Source organism: Fistularia commersonii, chromosome 30, assembly GCF_037954325.1.
Source record: "Fistularia commersonii isolate RoL2024-O1a breed Wild chromosome 30, RoL_Fcom_v1.0, whole genome shotgun sequence".
In the NCBI taxonomy this organism is placed as follows: domain Eukaryota; kingdom Metazoa; phylum Chordata; class Actinopteri; order Syngnathiformes; family Fistulariidae; genus Fistularia; species Fistularia commersonii.
This window is the reverse complement of record NC_141313.1, coordinates 6,197,252-6,213,004: the sequence shown is the minus strand read 5'-3', so window position 1 is coordinate 6,213,004 and position 15,753 is coordinate 6,197,252. Positions and strand designations below refer to the sequence as shown.

The 15,753-nt window shown below is 36.2% G+C and overlaps 3 protein-coding genes across 4 annotated transcripts; 2 read left to right on the top strand and 1 right to left on the bottom strand.

Annotated features, from left to right (window-relative positions):
- Positions 1-529: 529 nt before the first annotated feature.
- On the bottom strand, positions 530-9,921 carry ptdss1b (phosphatidylserine synthase 1b). Of its 2 annotated transcripts, XM_086178043.1 has the most exons (14): positions 9,906-9,921; positions 9,036-9,220; positions 8,733-8,824; positions 8,562-8,606; positions 8,328-8,452; positions 7,060-7,218; positions 6,472-6,623; positions 5,866-6,013; positions 5,024-5,136; positions 4,521-4,586; positions 3,568-3,667; positions 3,066-3,125; positions 2,219-2,297; positions 530-2,127 (listed from the first exon to the last, which is right to left on the bottom strand). In XM_086178043.1, exons 2-14 carry the CDS (start codon positions 9,212-9,214, stop codon positions 2,033-2,035), a joined length of 1,413 nt encoding a protein of 470 aa, XP_086034169.1. In that variant the 5' UTR covers positions 9,215-9,220; positions 9,906-9,921; the 3' UTR covers positions 530-2,032. The 2 variants fall into 2 exon arrangements, with proteins under 2 accessions (XP_086034169.1, XP_086034168.1); XM_086178042.1 differs by lacking the exon at positions 9,906-9,921 and having other exon boundaries at positions 9,036-9,276.
- On the top strand, positions 9,536-13,687 carry mterf3 (mitochondrial transcription termination factor 3). The gene is made up of 8 exons (XM_086178044.1): positions 9,536-9,612; positions 10,483-10,832; positions 10,963-11,115; positions 11,420-11,609; positions 11,824-11,971; positions 12,822-12,893; positions 12,977-13,138; positions 13,311-13,687. Exons 2-8 carry the CDS (start codon positions 10,490-10,492, stop codon positions 13,503-13,505), a joined length of 1,263 nt encoding a protein of 420 aa, XP_086034170.1. The 5' UTR covers positions 9,536-9,612; positions 10,483-10,489; the 3' UTR covers positions 13,506-13,687.
- Positions 13,688-14,040: 353 nt separating this feature from the next.
- uqcrb (ubiquinol-cytochrome c reductase binding protein) lies at positions 14,041-15,716 on the top strand. Its single transcript, XM_086178050.1, has 4 exons — positions 14,041-14,129; positions 14,672-14,740; positions 14,861-15,027; positions 15,514-15,716. The coding sequence occupies exons 1-4, from the start codon at positions 14,111-14,113 to the stop codon at positions 15,589-15,591; spliced, it is 333 nt and encodes a 110-aa protein (XP_086034176.1). The 5' UTR covers positions 14,041-14,110; the 3' UTR covers positions 15,592-15,716.
- The last annotated feature ends 37 nt before the right edge of the window (positions 15,717-15,753 follow it).

Here is a 15,753-nt window from a genome sequence, read left to right as displayed (position 1 = left end):
TATCTATATCTATCTATCTATATATATATATATACACACACACACACACACACCACACACACATATATATACATATATGTATATATATATGCAATGAGTGCGCAATTGCTGATGTGTGTGTATGTATCATTTTTTGGTGCTCTATAACAGATTTTATTGAATTGTTTTTTGTGCAACATCAACAAAAATCCCAGATTCTGACATTCTGATTTAGTATGCAATTCATGTGGTATTTAGGTCAACATCTGCTGGCTTTTACCCTTTTCACAAAAATTATTGACTCATTAGAAAGCGTTAGCTAACCATGTGGAAAGTTTTCATCGTTTATGCTTTTTTTTTTGTTTAAAGCTTTCAATTATTGATGGGATAGAAATAGCATAGTCTTAGTGTGAGTCAGGTACATTATTAAGAGATCCATGTGAAATATTTATTCCATCATCCGATAGAATATTTTTTAAAAATAGACAAATTAATAGTCAATAGTCATTAATTGGAATGCATATTTTGGTCATTTAATATTGTGCACAAACAAACCAAGCCTTAAAAAATTAATCAGTAGTTAATTAGTTGGAAAACCTAATACAGACTTTTTAAATAGCATCCGTACAAAAGTTATAAATGGCCATTCAGTAAATGTAGTATTTCATATGAAAAACAGTAAAATACACTGGCACGTAATAAATCAATCCATAGTGCATCGATCCATAATATTACATAAAAGGAAAAAAAAAGGGTTTACGTTGAACAGTTACAAACTTTTATATATTCAATATCATCATTTATAGAGCTTAAAAACATACAAGCAGAAAGTTAACATGTGATTGATTGTCACCACAGTGATAGTGCAATATTCTTGTTCAGTGCAGGAATTTTTTCTTCTTCTTTTTTTTTAAAATAAAACAGAAAACAATCATAATCATAAAAATCACAATGATGCAAATTATCACACACTATTTTGTTTTACTTTACCTTATGATATGCAGAATGTGGTCTTGATTGGTATCTCTCAGTAAATTAAGTTTTAGAATTATTTAACACCCAGCTCACCAAATCAAATAACTTCCTTTAATGCTGAAACAATTTATTTGTTCCAAATGCTTTTTATTAAGGTCTTTCTAATAAATCTGAGTCAACTCATATTAAGATACTATTCGCTTTGAAAGATGATATTACCATCATGTGATAGCTTATATAGCTTATTTAGTAACTTAATTAGTACATTACTTCTTTGGATTCTTTTAATATATAAAAACATGCATTATCTAGACTTGATTAGTCCTGTTGTTGCTGCCTGTAAATTGTAGCTACAATTAGTGTGTGAATAACAAGTAAAGAATAAAAAAATGCACATTCTGTTCTTTCACATTGACAAACATAATAATCAGTTGAGCCTTAACAGTTTGTAGTGTTTGTAAATTAGTCGTGCTTTTCATCAGTCTAAGAAATAAATTAATTTTAACAAGTGTCTGACAAGTGATTGTTGATGTCTTTCAATAACAATGCTCACACAATTACAGTATCGCCCATGTATTAAGGCCTTATTAGTATGTTATAATTGTTTATATACATTAATCCCATGAACCTTGAAAAAAAAAATCACCCGTAATAGTAGTGAAGCTATTAAACTTAGCACCGAGCTCAAACATTCTGACCAGCTATATTTAATTTACCCACACAGTAAAACATTTGAACAACATAAGGTACAGATAGAGCAAGTCTGTTGAATGGTACTATGGAGCAGCATTCAAGTTTTTTCATGTATTTTTAATCATCTTACTCAGAGCAACTATTTTTTCTTTCAAAATCCCATCTACAATGTTTTGTAAGTTGCTACGTAAACCCAAGTATAAGAAAATATTCTAACAGTTATTAATAGAAGTTTCAAGTAATGGGAGTCCAATCTCAGAACCACGACCCAGTGTGCTTTTTTATGACCCTCAGCAAATTGTTTCATATCCATTTGACATCCAAATATTATTGCCTGTTCCCCGCTTTGGATAATGACAAGAAGCACCACTCTCCTGTGTTTGTGTTAGTCGCCTTTTCCTCCGTGGTCATACTTAGTTTTGTCCTTCAAAATGGTTCTACTCCGATTTGTCAGTTGAGGTCTACAGGAATCAGTATCAGCTGTTGAGGAAAAGTAGGTAATCCTGTCAATCATTATTGTCTGAGTTCATAAGAGAACAGTTGTCACCAGGCAAGCTGTCATTGGACTGACCTGCAAAGTTATGTGAGATCTGACCACATGAGTTGACAACACCACTGTCATCACAATCTTCTTCTTGTACAGAGGCGCCCTATCAGAAAGGGGAAGCAGCAAAACAACAAATAAGAATGGATTTTCAGCTAGTAAGTTTTAAGTGAAGGTCTTGAATATGCTGTCAGTCATATATTCACTATATCATGAAATGATGTGACATTCATCTTTTCAAAGCCTATAAATACTGCTACAATTTTACTGACAAAGTGTCGGCCACAGTGATTGTACACAAGGTTGTGTATGAATATGTAACCAAATTGGCTATCAGACTTTTTAATCCTCTTCCCTCAGCCGCAGGGAATCTTCAATCTTTGTAGTTACTGCTAACAGTTAAGACAATTCATATTTCATTGTATTTCTTATTCTTCCTCCTTTCTGCTATTATCTATTACTGTTATGTTTTTTGCGTGAAACTCTGGCACATCAATTTCCTTCGGGATTAATAAAGTTGTTCTCATCTCTCTCATCCCTCATTATATAGATCAAATTATGCCAAAGTAAAAACAACATTACCACTCCATTACTTTGGTCTTGCAATGTCTAAATTCAAGATGCAAAGCAAACAGCTTTTGAAAATGCTTCAAGGGCTGATAGCAAACTCCCCCCCAAAAACACACTAAAATTCAAAGGCACAATTTCTCATATATTTTTAAAATTAGATACATAAAATATAATTTCCTTAATGTGTTGAATGCACAAGTCAAATGATATAAATATGAGCGTTTTTACAACTACCGGACTATGTATTGGATGACTTTTTCAAACCAAACATGAAAGTACTAATCGAAGCAAAAGGAGATTTTACCTTCATTTTATTTTGCTCATACCACACCATTCCAGACAGACACAGAAGTGTGATGAGTGCCTGAAGAAAATAAAAGATGAATGAGATGAATGAACAAAAAATAATCAATGTTTTGGTTTTAGGTTTAAAATATTCAAAAATAATAGGCAATAGGTTGTTTTGCATGAAAGAATTAAATACCCGATTATCAAATTTAGCAGTTGGAAAAATAAAATAAAATCACTGTTTATACACTGTAGATTATATAGATATATAGGTTGATTGGTGACTTTAATTAAAAAACACTTTAATATAAATAAACTAAATTGGATATTATTGAAATTATGAGCATGACATAAATCTTTCTTTTAGAATGTGTAGTAACACATTCCACAATGTGTACACATTTTATGAAAGGATTCATTAGGGAACCACAGGTTTTTCCAGCTATTTGCTCAAGGACTTTAGTTTAACTTCTAGTGCATAAAAAAACGTACTGACATGACAGTTTTTTTGATCTTACCAGACACAGGAGCCACAAAAGTACATAGCGGATTTGCGTCTTGGAGAACAAGTCATGTCCAAATTTCACACAAACTAGAGCTTCCAGGAAAGCAATGGCTCTGAAAAGAAAAACCAAACAATTGAAAATTAGACTAATGATTACTTTGTACATTTTTATGGCCACCTCTCTTGGCAATGCTACTGCCACCATCATGTAGCTTCTCCCCTGAGCGGAGCACATTCCCAGTGTCAAGGCTCTGTTTGTTGCCTTTAAGCTTTCAGACACACGTCAGAGTACGCTCAATAGACAGAACAGGAACTTTTTTTTGGCTTCAAAAGGTTGCTCTGTAGGGCTGCAGTCAGATGAGAGGGTAAGTGTTTCATGTAGACAGCATGAACTTGTCTTGTTGTCATAGAAACTGGAAGAGACTGGGAGCACCAACTTCAACATATTTGTATTTTCAATTGATCAGCAGCTCCCCTACTGTGATCAATCAAAAATACTGCGCTTAAAATAAACCCTTGAATGTGTGTGATAGTATAAAGAAATAATTTAACTGAAAATCTCAACGTTTGTGTTGCAAATTATCCAGTCAGGTACATTTTGATGTGAGTAGCTGTGGTTTAGAGATAACAGCTTTATATATATATATGTTAATATTTTGTTTGAAATTGAACTCAACAGCCGTCATCTTTCAATTAGCATGACCCATTTACTCAAAATGGTCCGCAGACTTTATTATACGAACTTTTATAAGGAACCATTTTCTTAATATTCGTTTCAGTGTAACTTAACAGACACGTGGAGAACTACCGCATTCCCAGCATAGCACATGCAATGACAAAATAATTAAGAGAGTGTAATTGTTAATGTCTGTTATCAATCTATTTTAATAAAATACAAGTGTGGACCCCATTGCACATAACTTTCTATACAAGCAAACGTAAATAGTGACTGGATAGCAGACTTACCCGAACACCCAACACTGTGTGCCGACACGTTTGCATTGTGTTTCTGTCAGATATGCATAATATTGTCTGGGGAGGAGGAAGAAAATAGTGAAAAGTGTCATAAAACTTTTCACTGGAGAGCTATTGTGATAGGTTGCAATACATAAATTATGGGCTTGCATATGAGTCGCTTTGTTGAATTCACTTGAATATCATTTCATAGTAGTCCTCCTCTCTGTCTGAAACAAGAGGGGCTGATGCTTTGATTCATTGATCCCCCTAGTGATCATACCCAGAAACTACCAGCACCTTGCCTGTGTATTATGTGGAAAGCGAAGGACGTCAGTCAGGGGAAAAAAAACCTATTTTTAAAGAATAAAAAAATTAAAAAAGATCACCCCCCCCCCCCCCCCAACTCCCCATCACCCTCAAAAAAGGACTTATAGTATAGTCAGTTGGTTTGGTAACACTGGTGGTCAAAGTTGAAATTCCAAATCACAGATACAATTGCTCATTGAACGCACCTCACTGTGGGTGCAGTTATGACTCCCACAAGAAGGATACGACACCAGCTGAGAGGGTGAGAGGCCTGGAAGATGAAGATATGCTTCAAGAAGAAGGTGTTCAATTCTGTTAGCTGTAAACCAAAGTATAAAATGTTTTTAATTTTTTGAACTGACAAAAAAATTAAATTAAATTTCAAAACCAGCTGTAAGCTGCCATTATCTATATCCAGTTGTTGAGTTGAGACATCCTGATTTTGAGATCTTCTCAATCGACATTAAAAGAAAGAAAGACATACTTTATTTGGGATGTAATTCACTTGATCAAGGTATAAAGTTTTCAATTGGTAACTTATAGTTGTAATTTTTCAAATTCTGTGGAAAAATTGCCCCAAATAAGTGAGTGAATGTTGTCTGTCTGTCTATGTGGCCCTGCGATTGACTGGCGACCAGTCCAGGGTGTACCCTGCCCCTCGCCTGATGACAGCTGGGTTAGGCTCCAGCATCCCCCGCGACCCTGAGTGTAGGATAAGCATCAGAAGATGGATGGATGGATATATACATCAGGATATTGTGGTTTACTGTAACTATGTTGCCAGGCTGAAATATACCTGAAAAGTGACTGAAAGTACAATGGTAGGTCTCTTAAATATTAGACTGTTCCCCCTTTTTAATCATAATTATACATTGTGTCCAAAACATTTGTTTTCAAATTACAAATTCTATCCACTGTTAGTCAAACAACTCAATTCCACACTTCTGCTTTATGCTTTTTAATGTTTTACTGCCAATTGCATGCCATGCTATTCTATTTCTACAATGTTAAAAAGCTAGATCAAATCCCAGGTCAAAGGTCACGGTACCTGCCATAGGATCATGAAGATGTAGATGCCTGCCAGTCTGTGTACTGGTCTCCGACTGAACGGGTCAAACCAGTGCATATAAATCCAACTTGCTGGGGTGAACTGGAGGACAACCCGCTTAATTTTCCCGGTGGTCGTCTGGATCTCCCTGAACAAATGAAATATGTCTGAATAATTAGAGAGCAGCTATAAAAAAATCTCAGGAAGCAAATTGGGGCCACGTGACTGAGGGTTATCAGATAATCACAAACATTTACATGTTTAACATTTTGCATGTTTTAAGACAACAATTTGTCCATGCCAATAACACCCTTATGTTTGTGCACAGATTTTAATATCCTTTTCTTATACGAGATTGACAGGGCTACCAGCAGCCAGCGGCTAGTTTTATTCCAACAAATAAAATTATTTTTTCATTGAAAGCAGTCTTAATATGGTCCCTTTAGACAGAACACTACAAAATTTAAGACATAAATTGAAAATTTAGCTGTAACCAGATTGCTTTCAACTTCATTGTCATGTTTTCACATTTACTAGCTATATATCACAAAAGATCTCAGCTGTTTGAAAGACTGTCACATTGTCATGTATCATACAAGCACTGACTTGACACTGGCCCAGTGGTATGTCCTCATCTCCAAAAAGCGGCAAGCTGTCATCCCCAGCCAGATCCCTCCTCCATTACACAGCAGGATGTCCAGGATCACCTGATCCCACCAGCACTCCGCAAAATTTGGCAGAAGATGCATGAAAAACAACTGGCGGGGTGGACAAAGAACATAACTTATGTAATTTATTATCCAATGGGGGTCACTGCTGATAAGGAAAACTATGAATTTAGCTATTTGATGGAATCAAATCAAACAAAAACAAAGAATCACACATTTTTACTCCTGGTTTTCAAGTATTTCTGTTCCAAACTAACATTTCTTTGATTTTAACTTTTTACAAGTAACAGAAAACTTGATACAGTGAACTCCAGGAGCCAATAAACTGCTAGATAAAAGGTGCACTGAATTATGACTAAACTTACAAACACAGAAATTGGTCAGAAATCTCTGCACAAATTTTAACAAATTCCTCTCTCCCTTCAACCAGAACCCACAATTATGGGATCTATTTGTCCTATTGTTATGATGATGCTTTCCCAAACAACCAGTTCATGTTTCTTGAACAGCAAAGTGAGCTCACTACCTCGGTGAGTTCCCAGGTGATGCTAATAGTCCAACAGAGACCATAACTGCGGATCAGTAGGGCCTTCATAGTCCACCCAGCGAAATGGCCAAAGGCAAAGATGTCGCAGTGGCTAAGGATGCGCTCCCATGTAATTGTAGTACAGTTCACAGCATATTCCTGCAAGGCAAGTGTGAAAAATATTTTACAGGTCTAATTTAACAGAAACAGAACATTTCTGCATAGGCTTTGTGAATCAAGTATAAAATAAAGAAAACATTCAAGTTATTCTACATCACATTTCTTCTTTTCCTTTCAGCTTGTCCCTTCAGGGGTCGCCACAGTAAATCAACTTTCTCCATCGAGCCCTATTCTCTGTATCCTCCTCTCTCTCACCAACTACCTTCATATCCTCACTACGTCCATAAATCTTCTCTTTGGTCTTCCTCTCGGCCTCCTGCGTGGGAGCTCCAATTCCAGCATCCGTCTACCAATATATTTACTATCCCTCCTCTGTACATGACCGAACCATCTCAGTCTGGCTTCTTTGACCTTCTCTCCAAAACATCTAACATGTGGTGTTCCTGTGATAGACTCATTCCTGATCCTATCCATCCTCGTCATTTCCAAAGAGAACCTTAGCATCTTCATCTCTGCGACTTCTAGCTCTGCCTCCTGTCTTTTCGCCATTGTTACTGTTTCTAGGCCATACAGCATCGCTGGTCTCAACACTGACTTGTACACCTTTCCTTTCATTCTGGCTGATAGTCTTCTATCGCATAGTACCCTTGACACTTTTTTATATCATATTTAAGGGGGGAAAAACTACAACATATGCAACAGTACGTCGTGGTTGTGTCATAAATTAAACTATAAAAAACATTATTTAGTCATGGCGTGGATGCTTTCTTGTTTTCAGGTCACTCCTTGACCTTCGACTCAAATTTCTGGACAATCCGATGAAAAGAACTCTTAGAAAAAAAAACTGCTTTTCTCATTTCACCTAGGAAACAGAAAATACAAATATAGGTGTTTCCATCACCTTTCACTTGGTGAAGTTTTACAAAGGACATCATGTTATGTGACTTGTTATATGCCAATGAGAAGAAAATTAAGAATACATCATATTTTCTTGTGCACCTTATGATAAAACTTCTTATGTGGTCCACTGAGTATACAGTACTTTTAAAAACTCAGACTGAATGGGTTTGCAACCTAAGGGAGGTCAAACAGAGAACCCTTTTCACACCATCATCCAACCTTTACCAAGAAAGAACCCTTGTCCTTACCATAATATCTGCTTCCCGTTTTGCATAACGCAGATTTGGGTCAAGCCAGTACGTGAGTCCCCTCACTTGGTCCCAGTTAAGAAAGAGGAGGAATACCAGAAACAGGAAGTAGAGAACACTTAATCCTGGAAGAAACAAGTTGGGCTTTAAAAAAACAAAAACAATGACAAATTTCAATGATAAAAATAGTCTTCAGAAATATATTAAATTTGATGGAAGTGAACAAATACAAACCAAACACCATTCTCCATATTGCTGGGTGGGGTCTTGTAAAGGGTCCTAATGAAAAAAATTATGTGATCAACAAGTTGTCAATCAACAGGAATACATAAATAAACATCATAGACTGATGTTGAAGCTTGAAATGCAAAGCAAACGTATGGCTTTGGTGGAATCAGGTCTTACCATTGGGAAAAGCCAGGACACTGATTACCAGGAAGAGGGAGATCACCACTACTAGACCAACTCGAAGGTTATCATCTGAGTTCTCATCAGCCCTGAAACAATACAGTGAATACACTGCAAAAATCACGGATGGGGATAAAATACACTCATCACATCATTGCAATAGAACACAAAACGAATCATTCCTGCAAATGCTGAGGTTGAAACCGAACAACAGCTGAAACTTAGCCTTTGAAATGAGTATCATCTTGCACTAGTGGGTAAAATGTTACTTGTATACCGTTAATATTGGTTATATTTTACCTGGTAAAGGCAAAATACATAAGGCTGAGTACAGTGACAATCAGCAGGGTGATGGTGTGTGGCTTGTAAAAGAAATCAATGCAGATATCTTCCACTTGTTGCTCATTTATCATTCTGAAGTATAGCTTATAGTTGTCATCGTCCACCCGCAAGGTCCGGTGTCCAGCCGTGGTTGCCATGGCTATCTGTCAAAAAATGAATCGATCTGAGAAAACCACGTTTAGTCAAAGTAGAAACTCAAGATTAGGGCACGGCGGATTCACTAAACTCTGAGGGCGGAATAAACCAAAAGTAACAAACTGTGTGGGGGGGGTCTCAATATTAACATTCATAATATGGTATTAATCACACGTTTTTTAATGTTGATGATAAGTTTCACGAAAAACATGGTAGTAAGAATGGAGATTTTATTTTGAGAACCTAATTTCATTTGAATAGATTGTAAGTAAATAAATAAAAAAAAAACATCTCGGCGTATTTGGTACATCTCACATTGTGACGTCCTTCCGTAGCATTCGTTCATCCATGTAAATACACGTGAAAACGTTTGACATTTCAAGACAGAAAAGAGGGAATAGTGAGTAAAACGATAGCAACATATAATGAAGGCTTGTTTTTATCTTTTATGTCTGAACGGGATTTGAAGGTCATATTGAAAGAGTTAAATCAACGATATATCATGCTCAAGTTTAGCAAGCTGTTGTGCAAAGTATTAGCCACGCACAGCGCAGTAGCGTTACCTTTTATTTACATGCATATGTCGGGTGTTGTATCATTAATAGTCCATTAATTGTAATTTTTTCAAACGTAATATAATTTAATTTTTACAACAAGCATGTACAGTGTTCATGTGCCCATATGAAACCTTACTCATCTCAAGTGAAATGTTGCATCGTCACATTCCGCACTGCCCATTCAATTCACGAAACGTCTGCCCTCTGTTGAGAGAATGGAACCAATGTTGCAAGTGCTCATGTGTGGCTTATTTTATCATAGATGCTGTCGATAACGAGGCTAAGGGTATTATTTGTAAACACCGACAGGGTCGACATGGAACGCGTATCAAATTAATATATGCATTACAATATATGTATGTAATCTAAATGCATGGAATTAGCTTTCCTATAAAACTATTTAAATCAAATAAAGCATCAAACGCAAAATCAAATAAAGCAAAGAATGACAAATAACTGGATATATTGGTAAATGGCCCGAGATCAGTCTTTTAATTGAGACCAAACCATAAAATTTGCAGCAGTGTGAATTGTGCCTCTTGGTAGATATTGTTGTTTTGTGTGTTTGCATAACAAGCAGTGATAGCCATTAATACCCACTTTTCCATATTTGTTTAAATAGCTGTCAGAAAATAGTCTGGTCATACATTGTAATAAATTCAATTTGTCAATTAGAGACCACTGAAACAACTCTATATCCTTTTATTGAGCAGAATTGCCATGGCGTCTCCTCTTGCTCAGCTCTGTCTGAAATGCAGAGGTCTTCTCTCCGTCAAGGGAGTGACTTTTATGTTGCATTGCACTACAGTCACAAGGATACCAACCAAACTCCTCTGTGGATCTTCATCTATCACTGGAAATCTTGGAAAACCCCAGACAACAAGACATATATGGAAGCAACAGATGTGTTGTTACAGTGATTTAACAGCCAAACACTTGGAAACCGAAACAAAGGATGACAAGAATGTAGACGAGTTGTCCACAATTGATGTTGTGATGTCCAGAGGCCTTCCGCTGCACATCACAGACGCTGTACCAGTAGCGAAAAGTCCAGTCTCATTAGGTGCATATTGTTCTGATTATACATTTATTCATTTAGTAGCATATTTAAATTGGATTAGAAATTAAGATGTTTGACTTGAGAATGTTACATTTGTTGATTTGTTGTTCTTTGTATTTTGTTTGTTAACTAGACCTGGATGCTGTAGGTGAATTTTCTGCATTACAGGAAATCAGTGATGAAGAGGCTATTAGTATATCTATTCCTCCAGCTTTGCCTTCAGTTTCCACCTCTCTCAGAGACTACGTTGACAAGTCTGAAACTCTCACCAAACTACTGCAACTAGGTAAATAAAGTTTCTCAATACTGCTTTGCATTGTGGTTCGTATTGGATTAGATACATGTTTTTGTTGATTGAGGTGGGAAAATGCTGTGTTTTTAAAGTGTCAACTTGCGTTAATACCTTTGTCAGATTTAAGTTAGGGGACTATGTCACTATGTTGGAGTCACACTTTTTGTTTGTGTTTTGTCCTTCTCATCTGGTTTTCTAACCAAACCAGGTAAAAAAAGCAGGCAAGATATTACCTTAAAATCTCCTGGAGTTCGTTTCATAATTCTCCATCATTACTCCTACCTGTTTCTCACTGTAGGTGTTAACCTGTGGAAGCTTGAACAAAGGCCTAATGTGGGCACCATGCTGCTCAAACTCGACTTTGAAACAGACGTGACACCAAGGCTGCTGTTTCTCAAAGAAATCGGGGTGGAGAATTCTCGTCTTGGTTATATCATCACTCACAACCCATTCATTCTTACCGAAAATGTGGAGAACCTTCAGGCCAGGTGATATGAACAGATACTTGAACAAGAATAAGATGTATTTATTTTGATTATTATTTATGATTATTAGTAATTGCAATAGTGCTTGTAGTATATCTGTCAAAAGTGGCATTGATTGACTAATTAGAAGAGATTACTCAGTAAGGTTTCCTTTTTTCCCTCAGTTTCTTTACCCATTTAAATCAAAAAATGTAATTTCCCCTTTGTGCTTTTAAAGGGTTAATTACCTCAAGTCAAAGAAATTCAGTTCAGAGACTGTAGCATCCATGGTCTCCAGAGCGCCATACCTGCTAAACTTCAGTGTGAAAAGACTAGACAACCGAATTGGCTTCTATCAGAAGCAACTCAGTCTCAGCGATTCCAATGTGAGTATCTATCTGACAGAACTGTGTGATCTCATTCAGCAATGTTGATGTCTTCGTAAAAGTGTGTTTCTTATAATACACACTATTACTAATGCCTGACCTATGCTGGATTTTTAGTGCCAATATTTGATCATTTAAAAAATCCAACATGGATAAAGTGGTTGATAGTCTTATGTATTACCAAATATGTACTGGTAAAGGCATATTAAAGATGTATCAGATTTAAACATACTCATGATGTAAAATTTAACATTGATCACTTTTTCTAGATAATATATGTATTTTTGTGACATCAAAGATATTTGGACAGCAATTTAGTGTTTGTCATGTTGAAGGTGATTTCAACAATAGTCAAATACTTTCACAATATTGCAATTTAACGTAGAGATATCAATGAAATGCAAAATTTGAGATAGACATGAAAATCACGTTGTTAAAACCATCACAGCTGATATAATAATAAAATATCAATTTGTGTGGACATTGATATTTTGATGTTTGTAACAGTTTTGATTGTGGTTAGTCAATAACGTAGCTGAAGGACTCAGTATCAATATCAGCAAAAGAAAATGGTTGGCAGTGGACATCTTGATCAAGAATTCAAAACGTATGATCAAATATTAACATGACACTGGCTTCCTGCTGAGTGCCAGCTGAAGATAAATATTTACCAGATTTACTGGACATTTAATATACAGTAAAAAGATTCTTACATAATCAAATTCACTGACTAAAGTGTTACTTAAGTTCCAATAATTATATTTTCATTAATATGTTACAAAAATCTTACAAAAAAAACCTCAAACCTCTTTTAACAATAATTGCTTTTTTTGTTGTTTATTTCATTTAGACTCGCAATATTGTAGCTCGTCTACCCAGATTATTGTGTGGCAGTTTGGAACCTGTGAAAGAAAATCTCAAGGTAAGAGGATAAGAGAGGTTATAATTAGAAAATCCTGTGATGCCACTGAATATTTTTAAAAACACTTTTTCTGTTCCGTGTAGGTGTGTGAAATTGAGCTTGGCTTTAAGGCAAATGAGATCCAGCACATTGTTATTGCCCTCCCAAAAGTGTTGACTTCCAATAAGAGGAAGCTAACGCAAATATTTGACTTTGTCCACAACACTATGAAGGTGCCACATCACTTGATTGCCAAGTTCCCGCAGGTAGTTTTGAGTTGCTGTTTCTTGATTTATTGTCAACCTCTAGGACTAAACTATTGTTGCCTCTGCAAATGAAGAGCTAATGATGACATTTTTAACAATGGTTCATTATAATTGATGGTATGTCCTCCTTTATATTGTGATTATAACTTGACAATTTGGTGTCCTTCCATAGGTTCTCAATTCCAAGTATTTGCGTGTGAAAGAGCGCCACCAGTTCCTGCAGTACCTTGGAAAGGCTCAGTATGACCCAACTCAGCCCAACTACATCTCCCTGGACCGTTTGGTGTCACTGCCAGATGAGGCTTTTTGTACTGAACTGGCATTGGCCACAGTGGATGATTATTGTTTGTTCCAGAAGACTCTTTAACTAAAAAAAAAAATGAGAGAAATACAAATTAACAAATCAGCAACAGAAAATCCATAACATCAAACTGGAAATAAATGTACAGTTGTTGTTTTTTTTTATAATATTTGCGCACTGTAAAAATGATACTTAATAAGTATATTGGGAAAATACTATACACTTGTTATTAATAAAGTGTGGACTGTGATTTTTAATGTCAATATGTTGGTTTTAAGGTGACATTGAATTAGTACAATTCTGGCACAATTCTAAGAAAAACTGTTTCTCCTGCTTGAACAATCTGTTTTTGTACTTCCATTCCTAAAATCATAAGTAATAAGTACTCAATAGACTAATTTTATAAGCAATCCACTTGGTTACAGTCGACACAAGGGTTCAAACTTTGAACAAATCCATTGCAAACCCGACTGTACAAGATATTATAAGAATAGCTCAGTGTTTTAGCTCATGTATACATATTTTAAATTGTAAATTTCTTGGAAATGTTAAATCGGTGTCATACATTCAATCCCCACAAATTCTCCGAATCGTAGAACTACGGGAATTGCGCAACTAACCTGAAAAGCTTTTACCCGCAATGCATTTCGGTAGTTCTTCAGAGTTAAAACATGGCGACGAGGGCACCAGGTAAAGGATCATCGCAATATTCTAAATGTCTGAGTTCCGTTTGATCTGCTCAATAACGCGTCATACAAACATCTGTTGGTAAATTTGTTTTGCAGTAACTCATATCTGTTTAAATTGTTCCCCTCCTGTTTGGCTACGCATCATGACGCATATGACTTGTGGATGTCCTTTAGTGTCCCTCTGCTATTAGCACTAAGCTAGCCCGCTAGTATTAGCGCAAAGGCTAACATGTAGTTAAATGTCATTTTAAAGAGGACGGACAAGTTATTTGTCTCTCTTCTCGAAAGAAGTAGTAGCACTGTTTTGGAATCATTCTTCGCGAATTGACACCGAAGGTTATCGGTTAACGACTGAGAGTAGCTAATGTCAGTGGGTTGTATTGATGTATTTGTTCATTGCTAAGGCTACTTGTCGCTGTGACGTTATGGCAAGGGCACATCTGGATTGTTTGATTGCCACTAAACCTGATAGTTGAATCACGGCTCGTCCTCTTCCGTCACGTTTTTTACTTCGAAGCTTCAGTGCTTATCTGTTTCTCACAGTGGCCACAGGCAGGCTCCTGGAGAGTTTCCGCAAATGGTACTACAGCCTGTGTGGCTTCAATAAAATCGGTAAGTCTGATTTGTTTACAACGGACCCTGGCAAGTATTCATACGAATACCTGACCATGGGATAATGATTATGAAACAAATGTAATAAAGTGGTTCAGCATTGTTTATGTTACTGATCAGGATTGCTGCGAGATGACACGATGTATGAAGATAGCGACGTGAAGGAAGCCCTGAGGAGGCTTCCAGAGGGCTTGTACAACGATAGGATGTTCAGGATCAAGAGGGCTCTGGATCTGTCCATGAAGCAGCAAATCCTCCCCAAAGAAATGTGGACAAAATATGAGGAGGTATGTATGTTTGTTTCCACTGGGAAGAAAGTTATGAACAGAAAAGAACTAACAGTAGGTGTATGAGTGTTGATGTCTGTCAAATATGTAAAAACAAAATAAATTATGAGCGATTTAAATAGGGAAACCTCACTAACACAGGTTTCAATTTAGATCTTGTAAATGGCTTTTCGTTGTTATGTTTCATTGATCAGCGAAATTAAAATGCAGATGTGATTAAATGAAAAAAAATCACCAGCTACAATTGGTTAAAGTATACCATGAGTGAGATTCATATATATTGGTCTTATTTTATATATTGCATATGAACACTTAAATTGTAGCATTATTGTCAAGAAAGATACCGCCCAGTCTTTTATCAGAAGTAGATTAGATAGTAAACAGAATAACATGTCCGTTGATAAGCTTTCCAAACATTGTTTTCAACAAATAGTTTGCACTTGAATCAGATGTTAATGCAATCTGTCTCTTCCTGTTTTTCCATAGGATGTCCCCTACCTGACACCATATTTGGAAGAGGTGATCCGTGAAAGGAAAGAGAGAGAAGAATGGATGAAGAAATAAAGCACTTTCTTGTCAAGACTTTTCTCTTCGTCTTTGGTCCGGTGCGCGATTATTCTTGGTGCAGTATTTAAGATAAATGTAACCCATACAATACATCACTAATTAAAAATGTACATTTTGGAAAAACATGAAATGTCTTGTTTTTAAGGGATGACACACTGT